The sequence below is a fragment of the Rattus rattus genome, chromosome 6 (assembly GCF_011064425.1).
Source record: "Rattus rattus isolate New Zealand chromosome 6, Rrattus_CSIRO_v1, whole genome shotgun sequence".
Lineage (NCBI taxonomy): Eukaryota > Metazoa > Chordata > Mammalia > Rodentia > Muridae > Rattus > Rattus rattus.
The window spans coordinates 135,225,285-135,249,717 of NC_046159.1; the positions used below are offsets into that span (position 1 = coordinate 135,225,285).

At 38.5% G+C, this 24,433-nt stretch overlaps 1 protein-coding gene across 3 annotated transcripts; it reads left to right on the forward strand.

Annotated features, from left to right (window-relative positions):
* Positions 1-2,252: 2,252 nt before the first annotated feature.
* Samd9 (sterile alpha motif domain containing 9) lies at positions 2,253-23,617 on the forward strand. 3 transcript variants are annotated; one of them, XM_032906985.1, is made up of 3 exons: positions 2,253-2,465; positions 7,482-7,552; positions 18,593-23,617. In XM_032906985.1, the coding sequence occupies exon 3, from the start codon at positions 18,602-18,604 to the stop codon at positions 23,381-23,383; it is 4,782 nt and encodes a 1,593-aa protein (XP_032762876.1). In that variant the 5' UTR covers positions 2,253-2,465; positions 7,482-7,552; positions 18,593-18,601; the 3' UTR covers positions 23,384-23,617. The 3 variants fall into 3 exon arrangements, with proteins under 3 accessions (XP_032762876.1, XP_032762878.1, XP_032762877.1); XM_032906987.1 differs by lacking the exons at positions 2,253-2,465; positions 7,482-7,552 and adding an exon at positions 13,970-13,987; XM_032906986.1 differs by lacking the exons at positions 2,253-2,465; positions 7,482-7,552 and adding an exon at positions 15,096-15,114.
* Positions 23,618-24,433: the final 816 nt, after the last annotated feature.

Here is a 24,433-nt window from a genome sequence, read left to right on the forward strand (position 1 = left end):
CACGTCCTTCTCCTGGGACTTCCTAGCCTCCAAAACCCATAAGGAACACTTTTTTTTAACATTATGAATGGCCTAGATTATGGTGTTCAGTTATATCAAGAGAACATATGATAACATAATATTAAATAGAGTAAATAAATACATAACTGGTATTCCTAGGGGTATCAGGTAAACAGACTCATAATTTGTCTTTCATCTGTAGACTGCTTCTGGTAAGATGGCCATTTTTACTATGCTAACACTATGAGCATGAGCATGGGAGAATTTTCCATCTTCTGGAAAATTCTTCAGTTTCTATCTTCAGAGACTTGAAGTTCTTGTCAGATGGGTATTTCACTTGTTTGTCCAGAATTACACCAAGATATTTTATATTATTTGTGCCTATAGCGAAGAGTGTGGTTTCCGTGATTTCTTCCTTAGCCCATTTACCATTTGTATAAAAGTGAGCTGATTTCTTTTTTAAAGTTAATTTTGTATCCAGCCACTTTGCTGAAGTTGTTTATCAACTGTAGGAGTTCTTTGGTAGAGTTTTTAGGGTCACTCGAATATACTATCATATCATCTGTAAATATAGCAATACTATAACATCTTCCTTTCCAATTTGTATCTCCTTGATGTCCTTTAACTATCTTTTTGTTCTACCCAGGACTTCAAGTACTATACTAAAGAGATAGGGACAGAGGTGACAGCTTTGCCCAGTCTCTGCTTTTAGTGGAATTGCTTTAAATTTCTTTCCATTTAATTTCATGTTGGCTACTGGCTTGCTATAAACAACTTTTATTATATTTATCCTTGTATCCCTGAAGGGGTGTTAGGTTTTGTGAAAGCATTTTTCATTACAAGATACCCATGCAATACTCTGGGGATCCAAAGAAGCACAACAAGAAGGACGACTCAAATGTTGTGTATAGTTTTGAAATCACTAGCGCCTTTTCCTGGGAAGGGCCACACTACCAGCCACTCCCAGATTTCCTTTCTACCTGCCTTTAGCTCTGGGAGTTGGGAGTGGGAGTTCTGAATCTGTGGATAACACACACACACACACACACACACACACACACACACACACAGCTTTTCACTTTGAACTTGCCTTTGAAGCACAATTGCTGGGGGAGGCTAACTTCTGCCTGTAAAAAGCATGCCATTACCAATTTAATCCGTCTGTCTTTCAGCCTGCCCTAAACTTAGTGTTTAGTTCAACCTAGCACCAAACATCCTTAGCCACCTGTCTGTAGGAGAGGCTGCAGGCCTTTACCTCCCCTCTCCCAAGGTCTTTACATGACTGCTGTGTTCTTCTACTTCCAAAGCATGGCAGGAAAGCCCCTCTCTCCTTCCCTCCATCTCCTTTTCCACCGAGGACCCAGAAGTCCAACCTGTACCTTTTACCCAGGAATTGGCTCCTGGCCCTCTTTATTAACAAATCAAAAACCAATTAGGGGACAGGACTTAAACATCACAACCTCCCCTTACACTCAGGGGAGGAGACTTGAACCCCAGTTAGAAAGGGGAATAAAGTAGTGATAGGAGGTGGATAGAGGGAGGGAATCGGGTGGAAAAGGGATGGAGAATGGAATGGGTGCAGTTCGGGATCAGGTGTGAGGAGTGGCAGGAGAGATGGCCAGAAAGACAGGAGAATGAATGAAAATCTACAGCTGGTAAGGATAGGGACATGAGGGCATGTCTTGGATGAAAGAGACTCCCAGGAGTCTATGTGGGAGACTTTAGCTGAGACTCCTAGTGGGTTCCTGATATGGAACCTGAAGTGGCCACTTCCTGTAGCCAGGCACTAATCCCAGAGGAGGGATAAGTACAACAACCCACCCACAAACCTTTTGACCAAAAATTTGTTCTGCCTATAAGAAATGCAGCTCTGTTGCCTGCCTGGGGATCCTGTAGCCCCACACCGGGCTGCTTTGTCTGGCTTCAGTGGGAGAGGATGCACCTAGTCTTGCAGAGACTTGTGAAGGATCTCAGAGGAGAAGGGGTGGCAGGATCAGGGGGGACTGTATGGAGAGGACCAGACCGGGGACTTTAGTGGTTGAGATATAAAGTGAATTAATTAATTAATGGGGGAAAAACTCAGACTTTAATCTTTGGGCTTTACCGAAACAGACCAGATGGTGGCATAGTTGGTAATATAGAACAGCAGGGAAAAGAGGAAAAAAAGCATTTAGGGAAGTCTCTTTCCGTTTCAGAGAAACAGAAACTGAAACTGAAGCAGTTTTCAAGTCCTTACACCCTGCCAGCATCAGCCGCACCCTGGTGTTTCCCAGCCTATTTGTGCTGGTACCACGGTAGACAAGCAGTCTGGTTTAGCTTACAGCAAGACTCAATGAAGTTGTTTTTTCCTGACATCTTAGGAGGAAGAGAATACAGACACCAGACATTTTCTTCATCAAAATGGACAGTGTTTTCTTTTTTTCCTTTAAAATTTTCTTTTACATAGAAGAAATTTGAAAATTTGGGTAAGTACAAAATTTCTCCTTTTCTATTATTGTCATTGTTATTGCTGTGTACAGGAACAGTTTATTGAGCAGGCAAAAAACAAAACAAAAAAGCCCAAAAAGACAAAACTGAGGTTAGAAATTCAAGTATATTAAAAAAACAAGTCTGATTTTCTGAACTTAGAATTTCTGGACTCTGTGTTGTTGTAAACTGTATTACGGTCATAGCATTTCATCAAAGATGTTGTTGAAAATTAGGGACAGTTCTATTAAGATCCCTCAAAGAAAAGCAGCATCTTCAGAAAGAAAAAAGAATCACTTCAATGTATACATTAGTGTGAAACACAGTCCCCTCCAATCCCCCTAGGGAACAGGCAGTTTGGAAAATGACATCCTCGATCCTGTGTTGGATCTAATGACAAGTCCATGTGTGGGAGACAGAAACAGGATGCTCATAGAGCTTCTGCTAGGACGTTTTGGTATCATTGCAGTTTTCTGTGCCTGGTAAGAATCAGGGGCTATGGTCTGATGTTTTTACCCCTAAAATGTCATTCAAAGGTCTAGACAAACAATGTCATTGAATAAAGACCTACTTTCAGAAAAAACTGAGAAACCCTACAATTCAAGTCCCTCTCCCTCTCCCTCTCCCTCCCCCCCTGTGTGTGTGTGTGTGTGTGTGTGTGTGTGTGTGTGTGTTCAGTCATGTAAATTCTCTTTCTTTTTTTATACTGTGTAAGCTCATAATTCTGGGGAACTTTAAAACATACACACACACACACACACACACACACACACTCACACTCACATACACATTCTCTTAATTTTAGTCCTAATTAGCCTTCCTCCTGTTTTCCTATTAATAGTTTCTTCAGACTTTCAGACTGTCAGGTGTTTCTAAAAGACTTGCACAAACCCTAAAAGGTGCTGTAGGATCACACATATATAAAAATCTTTAAGAAAGCAAAACAGCAGGGAGGCTAAGAACATGTAGATTCTTCCCAAGTGGCCTCCTCTGTGGTTTTAAAAGATTGATTCAAGAAAGAACTATCAAGACTCAACGAGGCTTTAAAGCAGAGGTTCTCAAACTGTGGGTCTTGACATGGGCTGCTAAGATCATCAGAAAACAGAGATATTTACTTTATATTTCCCAACAATCGCACAGTTATGGTTATGAAGTAACAGGAAAATAATTTTGTGGCTGGGGGGATGGGGTCACCACACTATGATGAACTGTATTAATGGGTTGCAATGTTGGAGAGTTTGAGAACCTCTGTTTTAGAGGAAGCACTGTAAAAAGTGCAACTTGTTGTGTTTTATAAGCTTGGGGTGAAAATTCATCCCTTTTATGTTATTTGTTTAATTTCTCAACCAAATGTTTCAGACCAGATCTCTCTGCCTCCAACCATGATATGAGAAATCAGCTTTATATACTGATATGTTTATGGCATGGGCATAAGTAATTCATCTGACTCATGATTCCATCATGTATTTTTATACTATTACACTAAGATGGGTGGGGCCACAGACCTATGTATAACTACGAGAAAGTTTCACTGATACAGTTAAGGAGATTTCAGGTGTCCTGATAAGATGTGTTAATATAAGAGTAACTAGTGGGCAGTGGGGTCAGGTGTTATACAACTGTATTATCAGTAAAGGCAGCCCTTTCCTGCCTCCTTCTCCCTGCTCACATCAGATTACATGTACAGGAGGAAACGGCAACAGACCCTAGACAGTGGTATCTGTCATTTATATGTCCCTTTCATCATGCCTGGGTCATTTCTGTTGAGTCCATAAAACGTTGCCCCATGAAGATGTGGAAATTGATGCCCTTGAGATCTGTTTTGCTTTTCAACTTGTTAATTGAGCAGAATTGGAAAACTGTGATGGGAAAAATACTGGGAAGTTTATCACTGACTTGGACCAGGCCAAGGTGGGTTGCTGTACACAGAGAAGATAGCATTTTCAATGCCTGTGTCATCCAGAATCTTCCCTTTCTGCTCTAACCAGAACTAAATATGCTGAAATATTATGGGGTTATATAATGTAGTGTGTTATATAAACTTGGCCATTTACATATATGAAGTTTAGATTTGAAAAAGGTTATATAATAAATTATGTACTTTTCTGGGGAAAAAAAGGTAGAATGCTGCTTTGAAACAAGGCCAATCAAGTGATAAATGTTACTAATGACCTGTAAAGTGCAAGGTGTTGGCATTGAGCAGGTTTTTGGCATAGAAAACTTGTTCATTTGGAATAACACTTTAGGAATTATGCTGTTGAGCTCTTCTTGGTGGCTTATGTGAATCAACACTGAGATGTTATTGGAGGTGTGTATGAGGAAATTTGCTGTTGCAGTCCCTTGTATGGTAGAAGGGAATCCAATGTTTCAACATTTTTGACAGGTAGACATCTTCAAAATTCATGTTTGAAAACCATGCCATCCACTTACAAAAGAAATCATACACACAAAGTCTCTCACCCCCCCTCTCTTACACACACACACACACACACACGCACATTCCCATACACACTCTCACACACACATACACGCACTCACCACACACATTCACACACTCACACATACACACACTCACAATGTTTTAAGTAAGTTTATAACTTTGCCTTGGACTATTTTTATGTAGTCATCGTCTGAGTGCAGCCAGGGAGCCTCGGGTTAGATAAGCCTGCAAGATATAGATAAAACATTTTTCTGTCTGCTTTTTAAAAATTTAAAGTGGAACAGAATACATGGAAATGTTATAATACAGGGCTGGAGAGATGGCTCGGTGAAAAAGGAGAGCACTTGTTGCATGTGCAAGTATGAGAACTTGGGTCAATCCTTAGCTCTCACTTCTGAAACCCAGGGGTAGTGACCTGCCTGTAACCTATTCATTGTCTGTGGTGGAGACTGGAAGGTCATTGGTTATTTTTGGTGGCCAGCCTAGCCACAGTTTGGGTAAGAAAACCTGTCTCAGAGTAATAACAATAGATAGCAATAGCACAGACTCCCAATATCTTAAACCACACAAGGACATCGCATGAGTGCTCTTCTTCCCTCCCTCCTTTCCCTGCCTCTTGCTTTCCCTCCCCTTCCTTCTCTGCCCACCCCCACACAAGCACATAGGCAAAGAATCTCACAGATTTAGTAGAAATAGGTTAAAATTTAAATACCACAATAAAACCCTTTATTTTGTATGCTGAAGAAAAATGCAAGATACAGAAAGAATGAAGGGGGCATTATTAAAGGACTTTCTGATGTGCTGGTATTGTAAATTCAGTTTATAAACTAGCAACTAAAATTTATAGGGTAAGAGTCCTCTTCATTGAAAGCAGTCAGATTATTCAGAAAGTTTATTCAACTACAAAATCTACAAGCAGGATGTAATCTTTCTACTAGACTTTTACCTCTCTCTCTCTCTCTCTCTCTCTCTCTCTCTCTCACTCTCTTTCACACACACAAACACACATACAGAAAAACAGAGAGACAGAGAGACAGACAGAGACAGCGACAGAGAGACAGAGACAGATACAGAGACAGACAGAGACAGAGACAAAGCAAACAAACCATATGAGGTATAAGAAGATTGATTAGAAACAAGATGGTCATTTAAAAAAACACCACACAAATATGCATAAAATGTAGTTTTTTCAGATTTCAAGCTGAAACCTAGTGAGGTGTTTGTATGAATCTCTTGTCTATGGAGCCTTAGTAATGGTGAGGGTAGATATGTTTCTATAGTTGATATTCTTGTGTGCGGGGGATCTAAGCCCAAGTCTAACAGTGAGCTATATCCACTAGGCAGATAACATTGAGTTTAGTTTTGGAGAAATTAAAGAAAACAGTACTAAGAATTAACTGTGAGTGAATAAACAAGTCAAAAGCTAGTACTGAAGTCTGGTGTAGCAATACAAAGTGGTAGATGTGAATACCTTGACTTGAACTAGTCCTTACCCTTGATTCGAGACTACAAGGTAGTCTTGTTTCTACACAGCCTCTGTTCTATTTTAGTCATCTTTTTATTTCACCATGTATTTCAGAGGCATCACTAGCTGTTTAAAAGCAGAGTGATGCATATGAACTGAGCCTGTCTACATGATACAGCTCTGACCTTTTTGTATGTTCATTTATGTACCTTCCCGTATTCAGTGTCCTTGTTCCCATTCCCAGAAAACACATCCCTATGCACAAACTACTGCAGTTACTTAGTTCAACTCTGCCTGTCCTTTTCACACAGTGTGTTCTCTTCCGTCCCTCGTGAGTGACTCACACTCATCTCTGTTGTGCCTGAGTCAGCACCTCATTTTTTCCTCCACTAAAATTGTTGCGTTATAAGGTAGATATATATATTTAATTTGATAAAAATCAATCAAGTTCTTTTTAATCAAATTAGCTAGGACATAATGTGTTCTCACCAGCACATTGCAAAAGTTCCAGCCTTTGCTTTCAGCAACATTTTGGGTTCCGGGGTTTTAATGACAGCTATTCTGGTTGGCATGTGCTATTATTAATCCATGCAGTTTAATTTTGAATGTGTGCAACTGGTTAAGATTTTTGTGACTTTCAAAAGCCCTACCTGATGTCAAATGCCAAGCCTTTTACTAAAGTTCACAGAATATATACTTACCACTACCATCTAGGAGTGGAAGCACAATGAAGAAATAAGTTTACATAAAAGCTGAGATCAAAGATATAGTGCCCAGGTGTTACCTACCCCCTAAGGCCAAACAAAAGGTAAGGATGTTCCTTCAAGAGAACAAAGGCTTTCACATGCATCAGCAAGGCTCAGCAGGGGGCAAGCCCTGACAGGGAGACCCAGGAGGGTCTGACACCCACCCAGTTACCATCCTACAACTAGTCCTATATTATCCTCATTTCCAACCCAGAACCAGCAAATTGTCCAAAATTCCCGTAAGGAGAGACCTTTGCATCCCTGGAATTTTAATGTGTAGCTCCTGTTGTGTCAACTATCTAAAGATATAACTTTGAAAGTATAAGTTTTCCAAACTCATTAATCTTGCTTCTTGTGGACACAGTGAGAGCATCAGTGACCCCTGTGATCATCAACCTTACTTGAGGGAGTTCATTGTGTCTCCAGGCAGTTTGGGTAAGTTACATGTTTCATCTCACTTTTCAGATCTTGCTCATGTAGAGTTGGTTATAATAACTTCTGATTCACCTAATATTTGCAGCATCTGGTATTGCTATATTCTTCTATCTCTCTTTTATTCTTGAAGGACTCTTGCATACCTGTGTCAATCACCTTTTATTGAGTACCATTTTGGACTATGTGAGCATCTTTGTTGTGACTGTTTTTACTTTTTAAATTTCTTCTTTTAACTATTTTCCCTCTTTCTTCCCTGTTTAACTTTACTATATTGTTCTATAAACTTACTAAATTATCACTCTATTTTTATAAAAGCATTTAAGGTTATATGCTCTACAAATATTTGTGGGGCTTTTTCTGAAGTTTTGATACTCAACATTTTCATTGATGTTCAATGTAAAGGTTTTCTCTTTAATGGAATCCATTGTAATTTTGTTGTTTTTTTATTTAAGTTTAACTTGTGATTACCGCCATCTGCATGCACTTGTGAGAAGTAATCATATAGTCGATATACCTTTTATTAAGGTTTTTTTTTAACGGTACATGCTTTCAATGTTACAGTACAACATCACATTGACATTTGCACATTCAAACATAAAAGCTACACACAAAGGTGGCCCGGCCTGCAGGGATTCAGAGTGAACCTGGGAGGGGGTGAAAGAATGGGGGACAGGAGGTGCAAAGAAGGAGAGTGAGTCTGTGTTCTGGTCAAGCTCTCAAAGTTTATTTCAAAAAATAGTGGCTTATAAAGACAAGCAGGCGGGAAGGTTACCCAGGACAATTCATCACTGCCACCACCCTTCCTATAGCCCTAAACCATAAATTGCAGGTATACACTGATAAGAACAGACAACTGGCTAGGTGTCCCAAGGCTTGAGGCTGTAACTGGCTTAATTTTCTTGGAGATAGGGGCCGTACAATGAGCAGAGCATTCCTGAGAAGAATTCCTGAGACAGAGCTTACTTGGCTCCTGGCACAAAGGTCTCCCTTGTTGGTCTTTATAGTTATGCTCACTCCCTTATTACCACCTCTCCTTAACCCTCCTTAACTATTAATATGTTGCCAATTATCATGGCTTCCCCATATATGTAACTGGAAATGTGCAGATTGTGACATTAGGCTTGTTTTTTCACTAAGTAAAATTCTCCTTAGATTTCCAAAGGCTGTTTTGTATTGTGGTTTCCTTATAAAATATCCCCTGAAGGCTCATGTGGTGAAGGCTTGGTCCCCTGCAGTATACAGAAATGCTGCATCTTGAAAAATGAATGCATCATGAAGACTCTGACCTAATAAATGGATTAATCTATTGATTGATTTGTGGTTTGATGACTTTGTTGGAAGATGGTAGAAACTAAAGGAAGTGACCTAGCTACTGGAAGTTAGGTTTGTTAGTCGAGGCATGCTTTGAAGTTTTATTTAATCTACCATACTCTTCCCCTCTGCTTCCCTATCTGCTTTCTGACTGACGTGAGGTGAGAAGCTTTCCTCCACTTTGTCTTTCTTCTATGACATTTATGAGTTACTTTGCCTAAGTTGACCATCTCCAGTTTCACCCATTTATTGCAAGTGACATAATTTTTTTTTTTTGTGGCTGAGTAGTTCACTATTATATATATATATATATATATATATATATATATATATATACCCATTCATAAAAGAAAAGACACCTTGATAATTTTCTAACTGGTCTATTATGATAACTGCCATAGTAAAAATGAGTATATTGAAATCTTTACAATAAGTTTCATTTTTTCATTATGTGACAGAGGTAGTATATCTAGATGAAATGTTGTGGCAATTTTACATTTTTCTTATAAGCTTTATACTGATTTCCATAGTCATTAAATAATTCTTATTTCCCCCAACATTATTTAAAGGCTCCCTCTCACTTACCATTGCCACATCTTGGCTTCTTCAGTGCCTCAGAATTGCATTCCTGAGAGCTTCTACCTTCTTGGTTGGATTTATTCATAGGCATTGTTTAAGGTTATTGTGAAAGCTATTATTTTCCTGATTTATTTTCCTAAATGTTCATTATTAGTTCATTATTACTATTAGGAAAGCTCCTAAATTTCATTTGTCGAATTTGTATTTTCCTACTTAGCTATAAGTATTTGTTATATCTAAGAGTTTTCTGGTGATACTGTCTTGGTATCTTTCAGGATAATGTCACCTAGAAAAACTTTACTTTTTCCTTTCCCATTTGTGTCACTTCTGTTCCTTCTGTTTTACTGGTCTAGTAAAGACATTCAACAGTATATTGAAAGCACTGCTCTTCCATGGCCTCCCCATCAGTTCCTGACTCCAGGCTCCTTGCCTAAGTTCCTGCTTTGGATTCTGTCAGTAATGGACTAGGCTTAGAGCATGTAAGCCAAATAAGGCTAAGCTTCACTAAAGTACCTTTAGTCATGCTCTTTATTAGGGAAACAGAAAGCAAAACAAAACAGTAACTCCTTAGCCCACTTTCACATCTAGATAGTTCTAAACTCAGTAAGAGTGAGAGAAGTGGACACCTTTTCTCATTTTCTTGTTTTAAAGGAAACACTTTCATCGTTTCATTTTTGTGATGCTTACTCTAGGATTGCAGTTTATATTGTCACTTGTAACACCACTGTGACCAAACTGACAAAAAGCATCTGAGCAGGCAGGATTTACTTTAATTTAAGGTCTTAGAATGGGGAAAGCATAGTAACAAGAGTTTTCTGTTAAATCAGCAGATCAGGAAGGAGAAAGAGACCTTGGGAAGAAATGGAGACTGGCTAGCTCCTCTACCATTGCTAGACCTCATGCCCAGAATATTCTGTAACCTCCCAAAACAGTGTCACCAGCTAGGGATCAAGTGTGCAAACACATGAAGCAGTGGGAGATATTTCACACTCAAGTCACAATATTCCACTTATGGTGCACCTATGGTTATAGTCATCTCATTTTGCCAAGTCTATGCAAACTCCTCTGGATTTTACAGTCCCAACAATTTCAAAGGATTGAAGACTCAAGGCAATCATTTAACTGTGAGTGCTATCACATGGGAGAAAAGGTTTATATGCTTCTACATACAAAGGTACAGATTAAATATTCCCAACCCATGAAGAGGAATGGAAGCATAGCAAGTAAAGATCAAAACTAATCTGTAGCTTAGAGTGAAAAAAGAATGTAGAGAAGGTTTGACATACTGTTGAGGAAAATATGCTTTCTCTATTGGGAAGAATGTCCTAGAGACACCTGTTGAACACAGTAAATCTGAAGTGTAATTTTCTTTGCTAAATATATCACTTTAGAAGAACTATCTAGATCTGTTAGTGTGATGATGGGTCACTGTTTTGCTTTGCTTCCTGTTTACCTCATAAAAACCATGACATAGAATGACTTGGGGGGAAGAATGGGTTCATTTGGCTTATCTATCCCAATCACAGTCCATCACTTAGGGAAACCAACGTTCCCAGTCACAGGTCATCACTAAGGGAAGACAGGAATACAAGCCATAGTCCATCATTGAGGGAATCCAGGGACCCCAGTCACAGCCTGTCACTGAGGAAAGTCAGAGACCCCACTCACAGCCTATCACTGAGGGAAGCCTAGGCTGGAACTTAGACAGGAACATGGACTCAGAAACTGAAGCAGAGGTCATGGAAGAGCACTGTGGTTTTGGTTTACCTCCCATGACTTACTCAACCTGCTATTTTATACAACATAAGACAACCTGGCCAAGGGTGTTACCACCCACAGTGGGCCAGCCCCTCCCACTTAATCATTAACCATGAAAATGCCCTGCAGACTTAACCTGCAGTACAATCTAATAGAAAAAGTTTCTCAGCCAAGGTTCCTTCTTCTCACATGACCCTGACTTGAATCAAGTTGACAAAAATTAACCAGCAAATCACCAACATTTGCATGTTAGGATTTACTTAATCTTTATAAATTTTAATGCTTATTGCATATGATTACGACTTTCAAGATTCAGTCCTTAAATATTTACAAGACTATATCCTCTCAAAGAATTGTTTCCCTTATTAAAATGCTATAACTCATTTTATCCCTATTATTTTCTTGATTTCCCTTTTAATGGAAATATTTATTTTTGTACATGTATTCTGATTATGGTTTCCTTCAACAGCCCCTTCAAGATCCTTCACCCCTCACCTATCATTGGATCCATACCCTTTCTACAGAATGATAATATCTTAGTCAGGATTTCTTTTTTTTTTTATTTTTTTTTTTTTTATTAACTTGAATATTTCTTATATACATTTTGTGTTATTCCTTCCCTGCTTCCGGCAAACATCCCTCCCCCTCCCCTTCCTTATGGGTGTTCCTCCCTCACCCTCCCCCCCATTGCCGCCCCTCCCCCCCAACAGTCTAGTTCACTGGGGGTTCAGTATTAGCAGGACCCAGGGCTTCCCCTTCCACTGGTGCTCTTACTAGGATATTCATTGCTACCTATGAGGTCAGAGTCCAGGGTCAGTCCATGTATAGTCTTTAGGTAGTGGCTTAGTCCCTGGAAGCTCTGGTTGTTTGGCATTGTTTGTACATATGGGGTCTCGAGCCCCTTCAAGCTCTTCCAGTTCTTTCTCTGATTCCTTCAACGGGGTCCTATTCTCAGTTCAGTGGTTTGCTGCTGACATTCGACTCTGTATTTGCTGTATTCTGGCTGTGTCTCTCAGGAGCGATCTACACTTCTGCCTTCTTTGCTTCATCCATCTTGTCTAATTGGGTGGCTGTATATATATGGGCCACATGTGGGCAGGCTCTGAATGGGTGTTCCTTCAGTCTCTGTTTTAATCTTTTGCCTCTCTCTTCCCTGCCAAGGGTATTCTTGTTCCCTTTTAAAGAAGGAGTGAAGCATTCACATTTTGATCATCCGTCTTGAGTTTCATTTGTTCTAGGCATCTAGGGTAATTCAGGCATTTGGGCTAATAGCCATTTATCAATGAGTGCATACCATGTATGTCTTTCTGTGATTGGGTTAGCTCACTCAGGATGATATTTTCCAGTTCCAACCATTTGCCTACAAATTTCATAAACTCGTTGTTTTCGAGAGCTGAGTAATATCCCAGTGTGTAGATGTACCACATTTTTCTGTATCCATTCCTCTGTTGAAGGGCATCTGGGTTCTTTCCAGCTTCTGGCTATTATAAATAAGGCTGCTATGAACATAGTGGAGCACGTGTCTTTTTTATATGTTGGGGCATCTTTTGGGTATATGCCCAAGAGAGGTATAGCTGGATCCTCAGGCAGTTTAATGTCCAATTTTCTGAGGAACCTCCAGACTGATTTCCAGAATGGTTGTACCAGTCTGCAATCCCACCAACAATGGAGGAGTGTTCCTCTTTCTCCACATCCTCGCCAGCATTTGCTGTCACCTGAGTTTTTGATCTTAGCCATTCTCACTGGTGTGAGGTGAAATCTCAGGGTTGTTTTGATTTGCATTTCCCTGATGCTTAGTCAGGATTTCTATTCCTGCAAAACATCATGACCAAAAAGCAAGTTGGGGAAGAAATGATTTATTCAGCTTACACTTCCACATTGCTGTTCATCAACAAAGGAAGTCAGGACTGGAACTCAAGCAGGTCAGGAAGCAGGACCCGATGCAGAGGCCATGGAGGGATGTAATTTACTGGCTTGCTTTCCCTGGCTTGCTCTGCTTGCTTTCTTATAGAACCCAAGACTACTAGCCTAGGGATGGCACCACCCACCATGGGCCCTCCCAACCTTGATCTCTAATTGAGAAAATGCTGTACAGCTGGATCTCATGGAAGCATTTCTTCAGGGGAGGCTCCTTTGTGATAACTCCAGCTTGTGTCAAGTTGACACACAAAACCAGACAGTATAGATAATAAATAAGATAAAACAAAAACAAACATACAAACAGGAATAAGGCAAAACCAAACCAATCCAAAAACAAAACCTACAAAAAACCCAAAAAACAAACAATCAAAAAAAAACAGAAGAAAATGAACCAAAGGAAAAGCATTGAAAACTTGGGTATTACTCTAATAGGTCTGCCTTCACATGTTTCTTCTTCTTTTCCTTGAGGCTTTTTACTATTCTTTGTTCTGCACATTTAGTATTTTGTTTTTTTATATGTCATGGGGAATTTCTTTTCTGATCCAGTTTTTTTTGGTGTTCTGTTTGCTTCTTGCACCTTGATAGAGACCATTTTCTTTAGGGTAGGAACATTTTCTTCTATGGTTTTGTTAAAAATATTTTCTGGGCCTTTTTCCTGGGTTTCTTTTCTTTCCTCTATTTCTATTTGTAGGTTGATGTCATTATGCAGGTGAAAGCAGACAAGATAAAATCAGGCCTGTCATTGGACGAGAAGGAAGGGAGATGGGGAGAGAGGTTTTAGAAGGAGAGAGAGAAGCCAGAATTGAGCTAGGAGAATCAAGATGGACTGGAGAAGGATAACTCAGATCCGAGTGGTCTTGAATCTAGGTGAGAGGTTTATATCCTTATTGTGAGTTTACTGTGTGGATGTATTGTGGATTGAGAATTTAACATATAAATATGATTTTTGGGTTGCAATCTATTGAGTTATGATTGTAATGGGTTGTTGGGAGTTTATACCATAAGTATTAGGCAGTGGATGCTAGACATGTAAACAGAACAGCGGCAGAGAGTTATGAGAGGGTAGCCACCACTGGGACCAAAGGGTAGATGTTGGGAATGTAAGTAGAGTCCACAGTAAGAGATCCACAAGATAGGCAGTCTCTGTATGAAACTGGCATGATAGCAACCCGCCTTGGGAACTAGAAGGGTAAAGATATTGCTACTGGGCTCAGAGCAGTGTGAGATGGGACAGAGCTTAGCGGATGAGATGCTTTGCTGACTAAGATGAAAATATCCCACAGATGCCATGTGACCCTACAGTGCCAGCACTATTACAGGATAAAAGAAACCATTTTTAAATAATTACTGCAACATCTATTACTCAGAATTGGGACTTTTCATAGTGTTCTAGGTTGCCTGGGTGTTCGTGCCTAGAGTTTTTATACTTAACATTTTCTTTCACCAAGGTATTGATTTTTTTCTTTCTTCAAAGCTTGAGAGTCTGTCTTCCATTCCTGTTATTCTATTGGTGAAGCTTGCTTTAATTCTTACATTTTTCATTTACAGTTTTACCGCAGTTGGGTTTCCATTTCCACTTTCATGTCTTGGACTATTTTCTTCATTTCCATCTGCTATATGTTTTCATGGGTTTCATTAATGGGTTTATCTCCTCTTTAAGGTCCCTGGAAATACTCATAATAGCTATTTTGAAGTCCTTTCTTGAGCTTCAGCTGTATTGCATTCTCGGGGCCAATAAGGCTGTTGGGCTCTAGTGAAGTCATATTTTCCTTGCTGTTATTAATTACTATAATAAGGCTGCTATTGTTTTTATGCTGTTATTTGGGCACCTGGGTTTGAGATCATTGTGCTGATATTAGGTCTTCTCTTTGTTCTGTGGGAGTTTCATTCCTGGTTTTCCTTTGTTCTTTTGGGTTCTTTGGACTGTGTGGTGTCTGCAGGTTGCCTGGGAGAGTATGCTTCGGAAATCCAGGTGTGGCCACTAAGGATTTCAGGTAGAAAAAATTTTTTGAGGCACTAGAAGCTGACACTAAGAAATGTAGATGAACTAGAAGAGCTGGGAGAATCCATAAAAGGGAGGGAAGCTGGGTGTGCCACCAGGATCTGTGTAGACTCCTGGATGTGCTGGCAGAGAAGCCATAGCATGTTGTCTGTTACAAAGGTGAGGGTGAAAGTGGATGATTGTAATTGGAGAAGAGGAGGGAAAGTGATGATCACTGATTCCCTGGCCAGCATGGCCAGAGGGTTTCCAGGGGGTAACTATAGGTGTTGTTGGCTAGGACAAAGGGGTGTGGCAGTGGAGGAAAGCTGTAGGAAAATATATGCATGATCACTGGGAATGGGTGCAGAGAGGAAGAAGAGACTGCAGTGGATAGTTTGCTACAAAGAACACACACACACATACACACACACATACACACACACACATACACACACAGACACACACACAGACACACACACAGACACACAGACACAGACACACAGACACAGACACACAGACACACACACACATACACACACACACACACACACACACACCGTTTATTGGAATGATTTACAGGCTGTAGTCCAGCTAATTCAACAATAGCTGTCTGTGAATAGAATGTCCAAGAATGCTCAGTCCATAAGATTAGATGTCTCAGCTGGTCTTCAGTATATGCTATGATCCTAAAGAGGTATACTCTAAAGCCAGTGAAGAAATGAACTTGCAAGTTAATAGAATCAGGAAAAGCTTTCTTCTTCTATGTCTTTACACAGACATCCATTAGAAAGTATGGCACAATTAATGGTGTGTCTTCCTATTAAAAAATCTGAACTAGAAGTAGATTCACCACTTTAAACCAGGCAATACATCTCTCCTAGGTGTACGTGATTGTACATTCATTTATTCATTGTGGTTACTTTTAAGATAACAATCCATTACTTTATTGTAGTTCATTCAAGATGTAATAAAGTTGACAACCAATACTAGCCACCCCACTGGGCCTGGCTTGAACTTTTAAAAACTTCAAAGTCTACCCCCTAGTGGCATACTTTCTCCAAAAAGTCACATCCTAATCCTTTCAAATAGTGCCACTCTCTGAGCATTCCAATATATGAACCTACAGAGGACTCAGTCTTATTCAAATCACTACAATGTCCCAAAATTTGTTTCTATAGTAATTCTAAACATCCATTAAGCTGACAATCATGTGAGCCCGCCATGTGCATTCACATAAAACATGCTGCAAGGTTCACTAAACACATGCATTAAAATCTAAAAGATTACATTGTGCTTGGCAAGCATTCTGTATGATTTCAATTATTTAAAATGTGTTGAAGTTTGCTTTGTAACTTGGGAAATAGAAAATCTTGACTATTAAAAATGGTATTTTGTTGTTCTTGGAGTATTCTATAAATACAATTTGGAGCCTATTGATGGACGGTGATGTTAAATTGGTAATGTTAAAGTCTTCTGTATGTTTCCCTGTTCCTGTTTAACTGTCATCTCAACTGTTAAGGCAAGGAAAGGTACTGAGGGCTCCAGTTATACATGCATATTTGCTTAAAATTGCAAAATCCTATCAGTGTTTATATCACAAAGTTACTAACAGTTTTTCCTGTTGCAAATACCTTTAGGATTTTTGTGACATCTTGTTGGGTGAACTTTTATCAATATTTAATACCCTAGTCTGTGATTATTTTCTTTATACTGTTATCTACTTTGTCTGTAGTTAGTTAGTATAACTACTTCTATGCTTATTAAATAATATTTGAATGATATAAATCTATGCATACCTTTACTTTCAATGTGTTCAACTTATATTTTAATTGGACATCATATAAACAGGATGCAATGTAGTAGTATTTTTAATCCAATCCACCAACTTAGTGTTTTTAATGTCCGTATATAAAACATTTATAGTGAAAGTGGTTATTGATATGTTGGGAGTCAATCCTGCTTCTGTGCTCTCTGTATTGTCCATTTTCCTTATCTATCTTATCTTTTTGTGTTCTTCTGAGTTACTTGAGAATTTTCTATTACATATGTATGAATATTTTAGTATTACTTTTAGTATTACTTTGATTGCGTTTAAAATGATTTCTCTAGATATTTTACTACATATATACAACTTATGTCCATCTAATCATATCCTTTTGCTATTAGATTAAAATGTTGAAACCTGTCTATGATAATACTAGCTTGAATGCACCCAATTTCATTTTGCCTAAACTATTGAAACCTACCTCTCTTTCTGTGTTCCTATTTTAGGTCTGTGCAATGGGATTCAATAGTATAAAAGGCGTTCTCAGTTAATGGCATATAATTTTCTCTAACCAGAAAAATATAGACAAGTAATAGGTCAATTATCTTGATAATTCATCCTAAGATTTATATTTTCTGAGTAGATAACACAAAGTATCAGAATTTCAATTTACCATTTACCAAATGGGAAAGCCAGTTAGTACCTCAAAATATTAAGTATTTTATGTCTATCATTAATCTTTAATATTTGATTATTCCACTTCTTTCTAACTATAATTAACATTCATATGTTTTATTTATTTTGTCTCTATCACAGCAAGTTGAAGAAATTATACTTAACTCTATATTTAGTTTCATGTTTGTTGAGGTTTGGTCTGTGTTGCTATATACTGTAATGCTAAATACTGGCCCTGGTTGCCTCAGGGAGTAGAGAATCCACACTTACACCAAGTGATGCTATGTGACTTTGTTCCTTAATTTAAAACTATTGGTTAAATAAATATGCTGACAGACTATAGCTGGGCAGAAGAGAGGTAGGTGGGGTTTTGGGTGCTGGGTTTGGGGTCTGAGGAGACCATGAGGTAAAGAGAAGAAGGTAGAGAGAGAAGGCACCATGGGGTAGGTGAGTCATGAAAACATGGCAGTGAGAGTTGGCCAATTTGAGTTAAGAGCAGCCCAGATGGAACAGAAAAAGTTATAACTTGGGGTTATTGATGGGGAAGTAGATTATAACAACTCAGAGGGTAGACATCAGCCCATCCTGAGTGCTTTAAAGGTTTTATCAAAGATATAAAGGGTTTTTTTTATATCTGGGAACCGAATGATCAAAGGTGGGCTAGAAAACCCCAATTTGAGATTAAACCATACTACAACACATATTTTTATTTTCTTCTATATAGCAGAGTTGAATATTCATAATAATACAGAAAACACATTTTATAAGTGATAACCATAAAAAGCATGATCTATGAATGGAAGTATCCCCAATATATATTTAGTATATAAAGTGAAAAGAGAAAAGAGGACTGGAAGTAATGTGCTACAAGTCATGTAAGGATAAGTGCTGTGCATTTAGATTTGGGGGTATTTCTCTTGGTTGATATAGAATAAGCTGGTGTCAAAAACTGTTCAAATGTTGTGATGTGTACATTTTACCTATTTAAAAACAGAATGCTTCACATTTCCACTTATATACTACAGCATATTTTTTTCTCTTCTCTATACAGCTAATCAGAATGGCAGAGACACTCAACCTTCCAAAAAACACAGATGACTGGACAAAAGAGGATGTAAACCTGTGGCTAGAAAGTCATAGGATTGACCAAAAGTACAGGGAAATCTTGATGGCACAAGATGTGAGTGGAGTAGTCTTGAAGTGGTTAAATAAAAAAAATCTTGTTGAAATGGGCATAACCCATGGGCCAGCTATCCAAATAGAAGAGCTATTCAAGGAATTGCAGAAAACACCCAAAGAAAATCTTACTAAGACATGTAAGAAGACAAAAGGCAGAAAAAATATCCCTAAAACCCAGACAGAAAGTAGAGAGACTTCAAATCAAAACCATAGAGCTGAAGAGAACTCATGCAAGGCTGACACCTCTGCAGTGAGTCCAGAAGGAAACTCACAAAGTTCTGCAGCAAGTCCAGAGGCTAAAGGTTCTAAATCAGAAAAAAATGAGCTAGTAGAAGATAAAGCAGTCCAACAGGATAAGCAGGCATCTCCAGGACCAACGTGCATTGCATATCCTTTCAATGAGTTCAGTAATCCATATCGTTACAAATTACATTTCATCCTACAGCCTGAAACAGGACCACTCAATCTCATTGACCCAGTACATGAGTTCAAAGCCTTAACAAACACAGAGACAGCCACAGAGGAGGACATAAAGATGAAATTTAGCAACGAAGTCTTCCGATTTGCTTCAGCTTGTATGAACTCACGTACTAATGGCACCATTCATTTTGGAGTCCAAGACAAACCCCAAGGAAGGATTGTTGGCATGGAGCTCACCACCGTCACTAAAGATGCCCTCATTGACCACTTCAATCTGATGATAGTCCAGTATTTTGAGGTCCATCAAGTCCAACAAGCAAAGAAGTGCATTCGAGAGCCAAGATTTGTGGAAGTTTTACTGCCAAATAGTACTCCATCTAATAAATTTGTTATTGAGGTGGATATCATTCCACAATATTCAGAATGCAAAGAAGACTTCTTCCAAATAAAAATGCATTGGCGTAAGGATGAAACATGGCAACAAATTCCAAAATACTCGGTCTTTGTGAGAGATGGTCCGAAAAGTAAGGACATCATAGGGAATAAAGCTGATTTCAAAGCTTTTAAGTTAGACCTAAAAGCACTGGCAGACTCTAGGAAAGAAGCAGAAAAAAAATCCAAAGTAAAATCAAATGGAAGCAACAGTCAGGGGCAAAAGCTAATTGACCTGCTGACAGGAAATAAGGATCTGCTAGATAACTCACACTATGAATGGTACATTCTAGTAACAAATAAATGTCATCCAGATCAAACCAAACACCTAGATTTCCTGAAGGAAATTAAATGGTTTGCTGTACTAGAGTTTGATCCTGAGTCTGAGAGCAATGGTGTGGTCAAGGCTTTCAAAGGAAGCCGAGTAGCAAACCTCCACTTTCCAAGCCTATTTATAGAAGAAAAACCCACAGTACGTGAAAAGATTTTCAGTCTGAATCTTTATCAGCAACCTAGCTGGATTTTCTGCAATGGCAGGTTAGACCTAGAGAGTGACAAATACCAACCCTTAGATCCGATATCCTGGCAAAGAGAGAGAGCTTCTGAAGTCAGAAGACTGATTTCATTTCTTACACGTGATGACATAATGCCAAGAGGGAAATTTCTGGTAGTGTTTTTATTACTGTCCTCTGTGGAAGACCCAAGAGATCCCCTTATTGAGACTTTCTGTGCTTTCTATCAAGATCTTAATGGAATGGAAAATATACTGTGCATTTGTGTACACCCACACATATATCAGGTATGGAAAGACCTACTTGAAGTAAGATTATCAAGCCACCAAGATGAATTATCAAACCAAAGCATTTTTAGTTTAAATCTTGCAGAGATAAATGGCACTATTCTTAAATTAAAATCTTTAACTCAGTCTTCGAAGCGATTCTTGCCATCTGTTGGCTCATCTACTGTCCTTCTGAAAAAGGAAGAAGAAATTATGACTGCCTTGGAAATCCTCTGTGAAAATGAATGCGAAGGTACACTCTTGGAGAAAGATAGAGAGAAATTATTTGAATTTAAGACATCCAAAGAGAAAGACTTCTACAGGGGTGGCAAAGTGTCTTGGTGGAACTTCTACTTTTCTTCTGAAAACTATTCTTCATCATTTGTCAAAAGGGATAAATATGTAAAACTTGAAAAAAAGATTCAAGAATGGGCAGATTCTTCTCAGCCAGTGTGTGCAAAGATTATTCACCTCTATCATCATCCAGGCTGTGGAGGGACTACTTTAGCAATGCACATCCTCTGGGAACTAAGGAAGAAATTTAGATGTGCTGTGCTGAAAAATAAGACAGAGGACTTTTCAGAAATTGGAGAACAGGTAACAAATTTAATCACTTATGGAGCAACAAACCATCAGGAGTATTTACCTGTGCTGCTCCTTGTTGATGATTTTGAAGAGCAAGACAACGTCTACCTTCTTCAGACCTCCATCCAAACGGCTGTGGCTAAGAAACACATTCGATATGAGAAGCCTCTAGTAATCATTCTCAATTGTACAAGGTCACAAAATCCTGAGAAAAGTGCAAAGAACCCAGACAGCGTTGCCCTAGTACAACAACTCTCTGACAAAGAACAAAGAGCATTTGAGTTGAAGCTGACAGAAATCAAAGAACAGCATAAAAACGTTGAAGATTTTTATTCTTTCATGATCATGAAAACCAACTTTAACAAAGAGTACATAGAAAATGTGGTCAGGAACATTCTGAAAGGGCAAAATGTCACCACCAAAGAAGCAAAGCTCTTTGCTTTCCTGGCTCTCCTTAATGCATTTGTACCTGACACTACCATTTCTCTTTCACAGTGTGAGCTTTTCCTAGGAATCTCAAACAAGAAGGCTTACTGGGGGACAGAAAAGTTTGAAGACAAGATGGGTACTTACTCCACAATTCTAATCAAATCAGAGGTGATCGAATGTGGGAGCTACTGTGGAGTGCGCATCATTCACCATTTGATTGCCACTCTCTCCCTGGAGGAATTGAAGAGAAGCTACAATTTGAGCAAAAGTAAAATTGTGATGGATATGTTAACAGAAAATTTGTTCTATGACACAGGTATAGGAAAAAGCAAATTTTACCAAGACATGCAAACATTGCTGATCACAAGACAGCGCAATGAACATGAACGTGAGACAGGAAACTGGTTTTCTCCGTTCATTGAAGCCTTACATAAAGATGAAGGAAATGATGCAGTGAAAGCTGTATTACATGAAGCTACACGTAGGTTCTACCCCAATGCATTCATCTGCCAAGCTTTAGCCAGACATTTCTACCTTAAAGAGAAGGACTTTGAAAGTGCTCTACGTTGGGCAAAACAAGCAAGAAAAATAGCGCCTAATAATTCTTACATCTCAGATACACTAGGTCAAGTCTACAAAAGTAAACTAAGATGGTGGGTAGAGGATAATATAAAAAATGGGATTATCTCGGTGGATGAGCTAACTGAACTTTTAGATTTAGCGAAGCATGCATCAGAGGCTTTCAAAGACTCTCAACAGCAAACTGAAGACCGAGAATATGAAGGGAAAGAAAGCGTGTATCAGAAGTCAAAAAGGAGGTATGACACTTACAACATAGCTGGTTATCAAGGAGAGATAGAAGTTGGCCTCTATACCATCCAGATCCTCAAACTCCTTCCTTTTTTTAATAGCAAAAATGAACTATCTCGACAAGTTATGATCAACTTTATATCAGGAAATTGTGATATACCAGGGGATCTAAATGAATTTAAGTCAGTATTGAAGAATTTTATTTCTTATCTAACTAACCTGCAGTCTTCTTTGAAGAAATCCTTTGATTTTTTTGATGATTACTTTGTCCTTCTAAAACCCAGAAACAATATAGAGCAATATGAAGAGGCTAAAAGTCGGAGAAAGGTGGCCATGTACTTTAAGAAGTATGTAGAAATATTTGGCCCCTTGGCAGAATTACAAAATCAAAATTTTAGATCAAAGCTCAGTCTATCACTACAAGTAGAAAGGACTCGGAGAAGCCTAGAAGCTTTAAAAGCAGACAAGTTTTCTGGACTCTTGGAATACCTTATCAAAAGTCCAAAAGATGCGGTGAGCTCCATGGAAGATATCATGAATAAATACACTTTCCTTCTTGAGCAATGTGCTATCAAAATCCAACAAAAGGAAAAGCAAAATTTTATCTTGGCCAGCATCATTCTCTCTTGTATTAACCCTATCTCCAAGTTCGTGAAGCCGATTAAAACACTGAAAGAACAGCTTCGAGAGATCCTGCAACCAATAGGACTGACTTACCAGTTTTCAGAACCTTATTTTCTAGCCTCTCTTTTATTCTGGCCAGAAAACCAACAACTAGATCAAGATTCTAAACAAATGGAAAAGTATGCTCAAGCACTGGAGAAATCTTTCCGGGGGCAGTATAAACGTTTGTATCGCACAAAGCAACCAATTGCATATTTCTTTCTTGGGAAAGGCAACAGTAGGAATAGACTGATTCACAAAGGAAAAATTGATGAAAATTTTGAAAATGTATCAGATATTAATTCCTGGTGGCATACAGGAAAAGTATGGGAAGAGAAAAAGGTCCAGGATCTTTTAGTTCGTTTACTGGGACGAGCTGAAAACAACTGTTTATACATAGAGTATGGGATCAATGAAAAAATCACAATACCAATTAAACCCACTCATTTTGGTCAACTTAGAAGTGGGAGGAGCATAGAAAAGGTGTCTTTTTATCTAGGATTTTCCATTGGAGGCCTTCTTGCTTATGACATTAAAATTGTTTAAGACCTTGAGTTTCTCAAGAGATATGGTTTTAATATCAACTTTTTTCTTTAATTTACTTATAGATACCACTCTTAATAATTCTGTGTAGTGGGGAAAGGAAGAGTAGTAGAAGAAAAACAAGGCTGAGCCTCACTTGGGTATTTCTGTGCATAGGGTTCTTTTTACTCTTCCCTCTGTGTTGGCAAGAAATTCTTCTAAAACTTCTGCAAAATAAAATCAGACAAAAATATGCAATTTTTTTTCATCTTCATTTTTTCACTAGAATCTTGCTGGGGCAGTTTTCCTCCTGCCTTCTGCATTAAACTTATCTCTATAATCTATCAGTTAACTCTTCTTTTAATTGACAAATAGGCACTTGTGGTAAGCAATGTGATTTAAAAATGTGTATACATTAACAAATGGTTAAGTTAAGCTGAGTAACATACTCATTGCTTTACAACTTATGTTTTGTTATAAGAACATTTGAAATTTATTCTCTTAGTCTTTTTCTTTTTTCCACATCCCTCTCTCTGTTTTGAGTTGTTGCTTTTAAATCAGGGTCTCTCTTTTTACATAACCCTGGCTGTCCTGGAACTCATTAAGTAAACCAGGCTGGCCTTGAAATCACAGGCATCTGACTGCCCCTGCCTCCCAAGTACTAGAATCAAAGGTGTGTACTACCATGCCAGCCTACAATTTTCAATAATATGTTATTTTGTTATTAACTATAATTGTCATACTATATAATAGACCCTCTTGTTTAACTGCCCATCATATCCATTTACTAGTATCACCCCATTTTAAACACATACCTAGTACTCATCACATAGTCTTTTTCAATGCCTTTGGCCCTTTGACTACAATTTCTTGGATTCCACATTTATATGAAAATATAGGTGATTTTTCTGTACTTGAGTTATTATTTTAAAATCACTATTTGTTAAGATGTTTTAATGATTTTTTTTATCGTGTCAAGCCAGGAGAGGAAGAGAGGAAGAGAGAGAGAGAAAGAGAGAGAGAGAGAGAGAGAGAGAGAGAGAGAGAGAGAGAGAGAGTGGAAGAGCGGAAGGA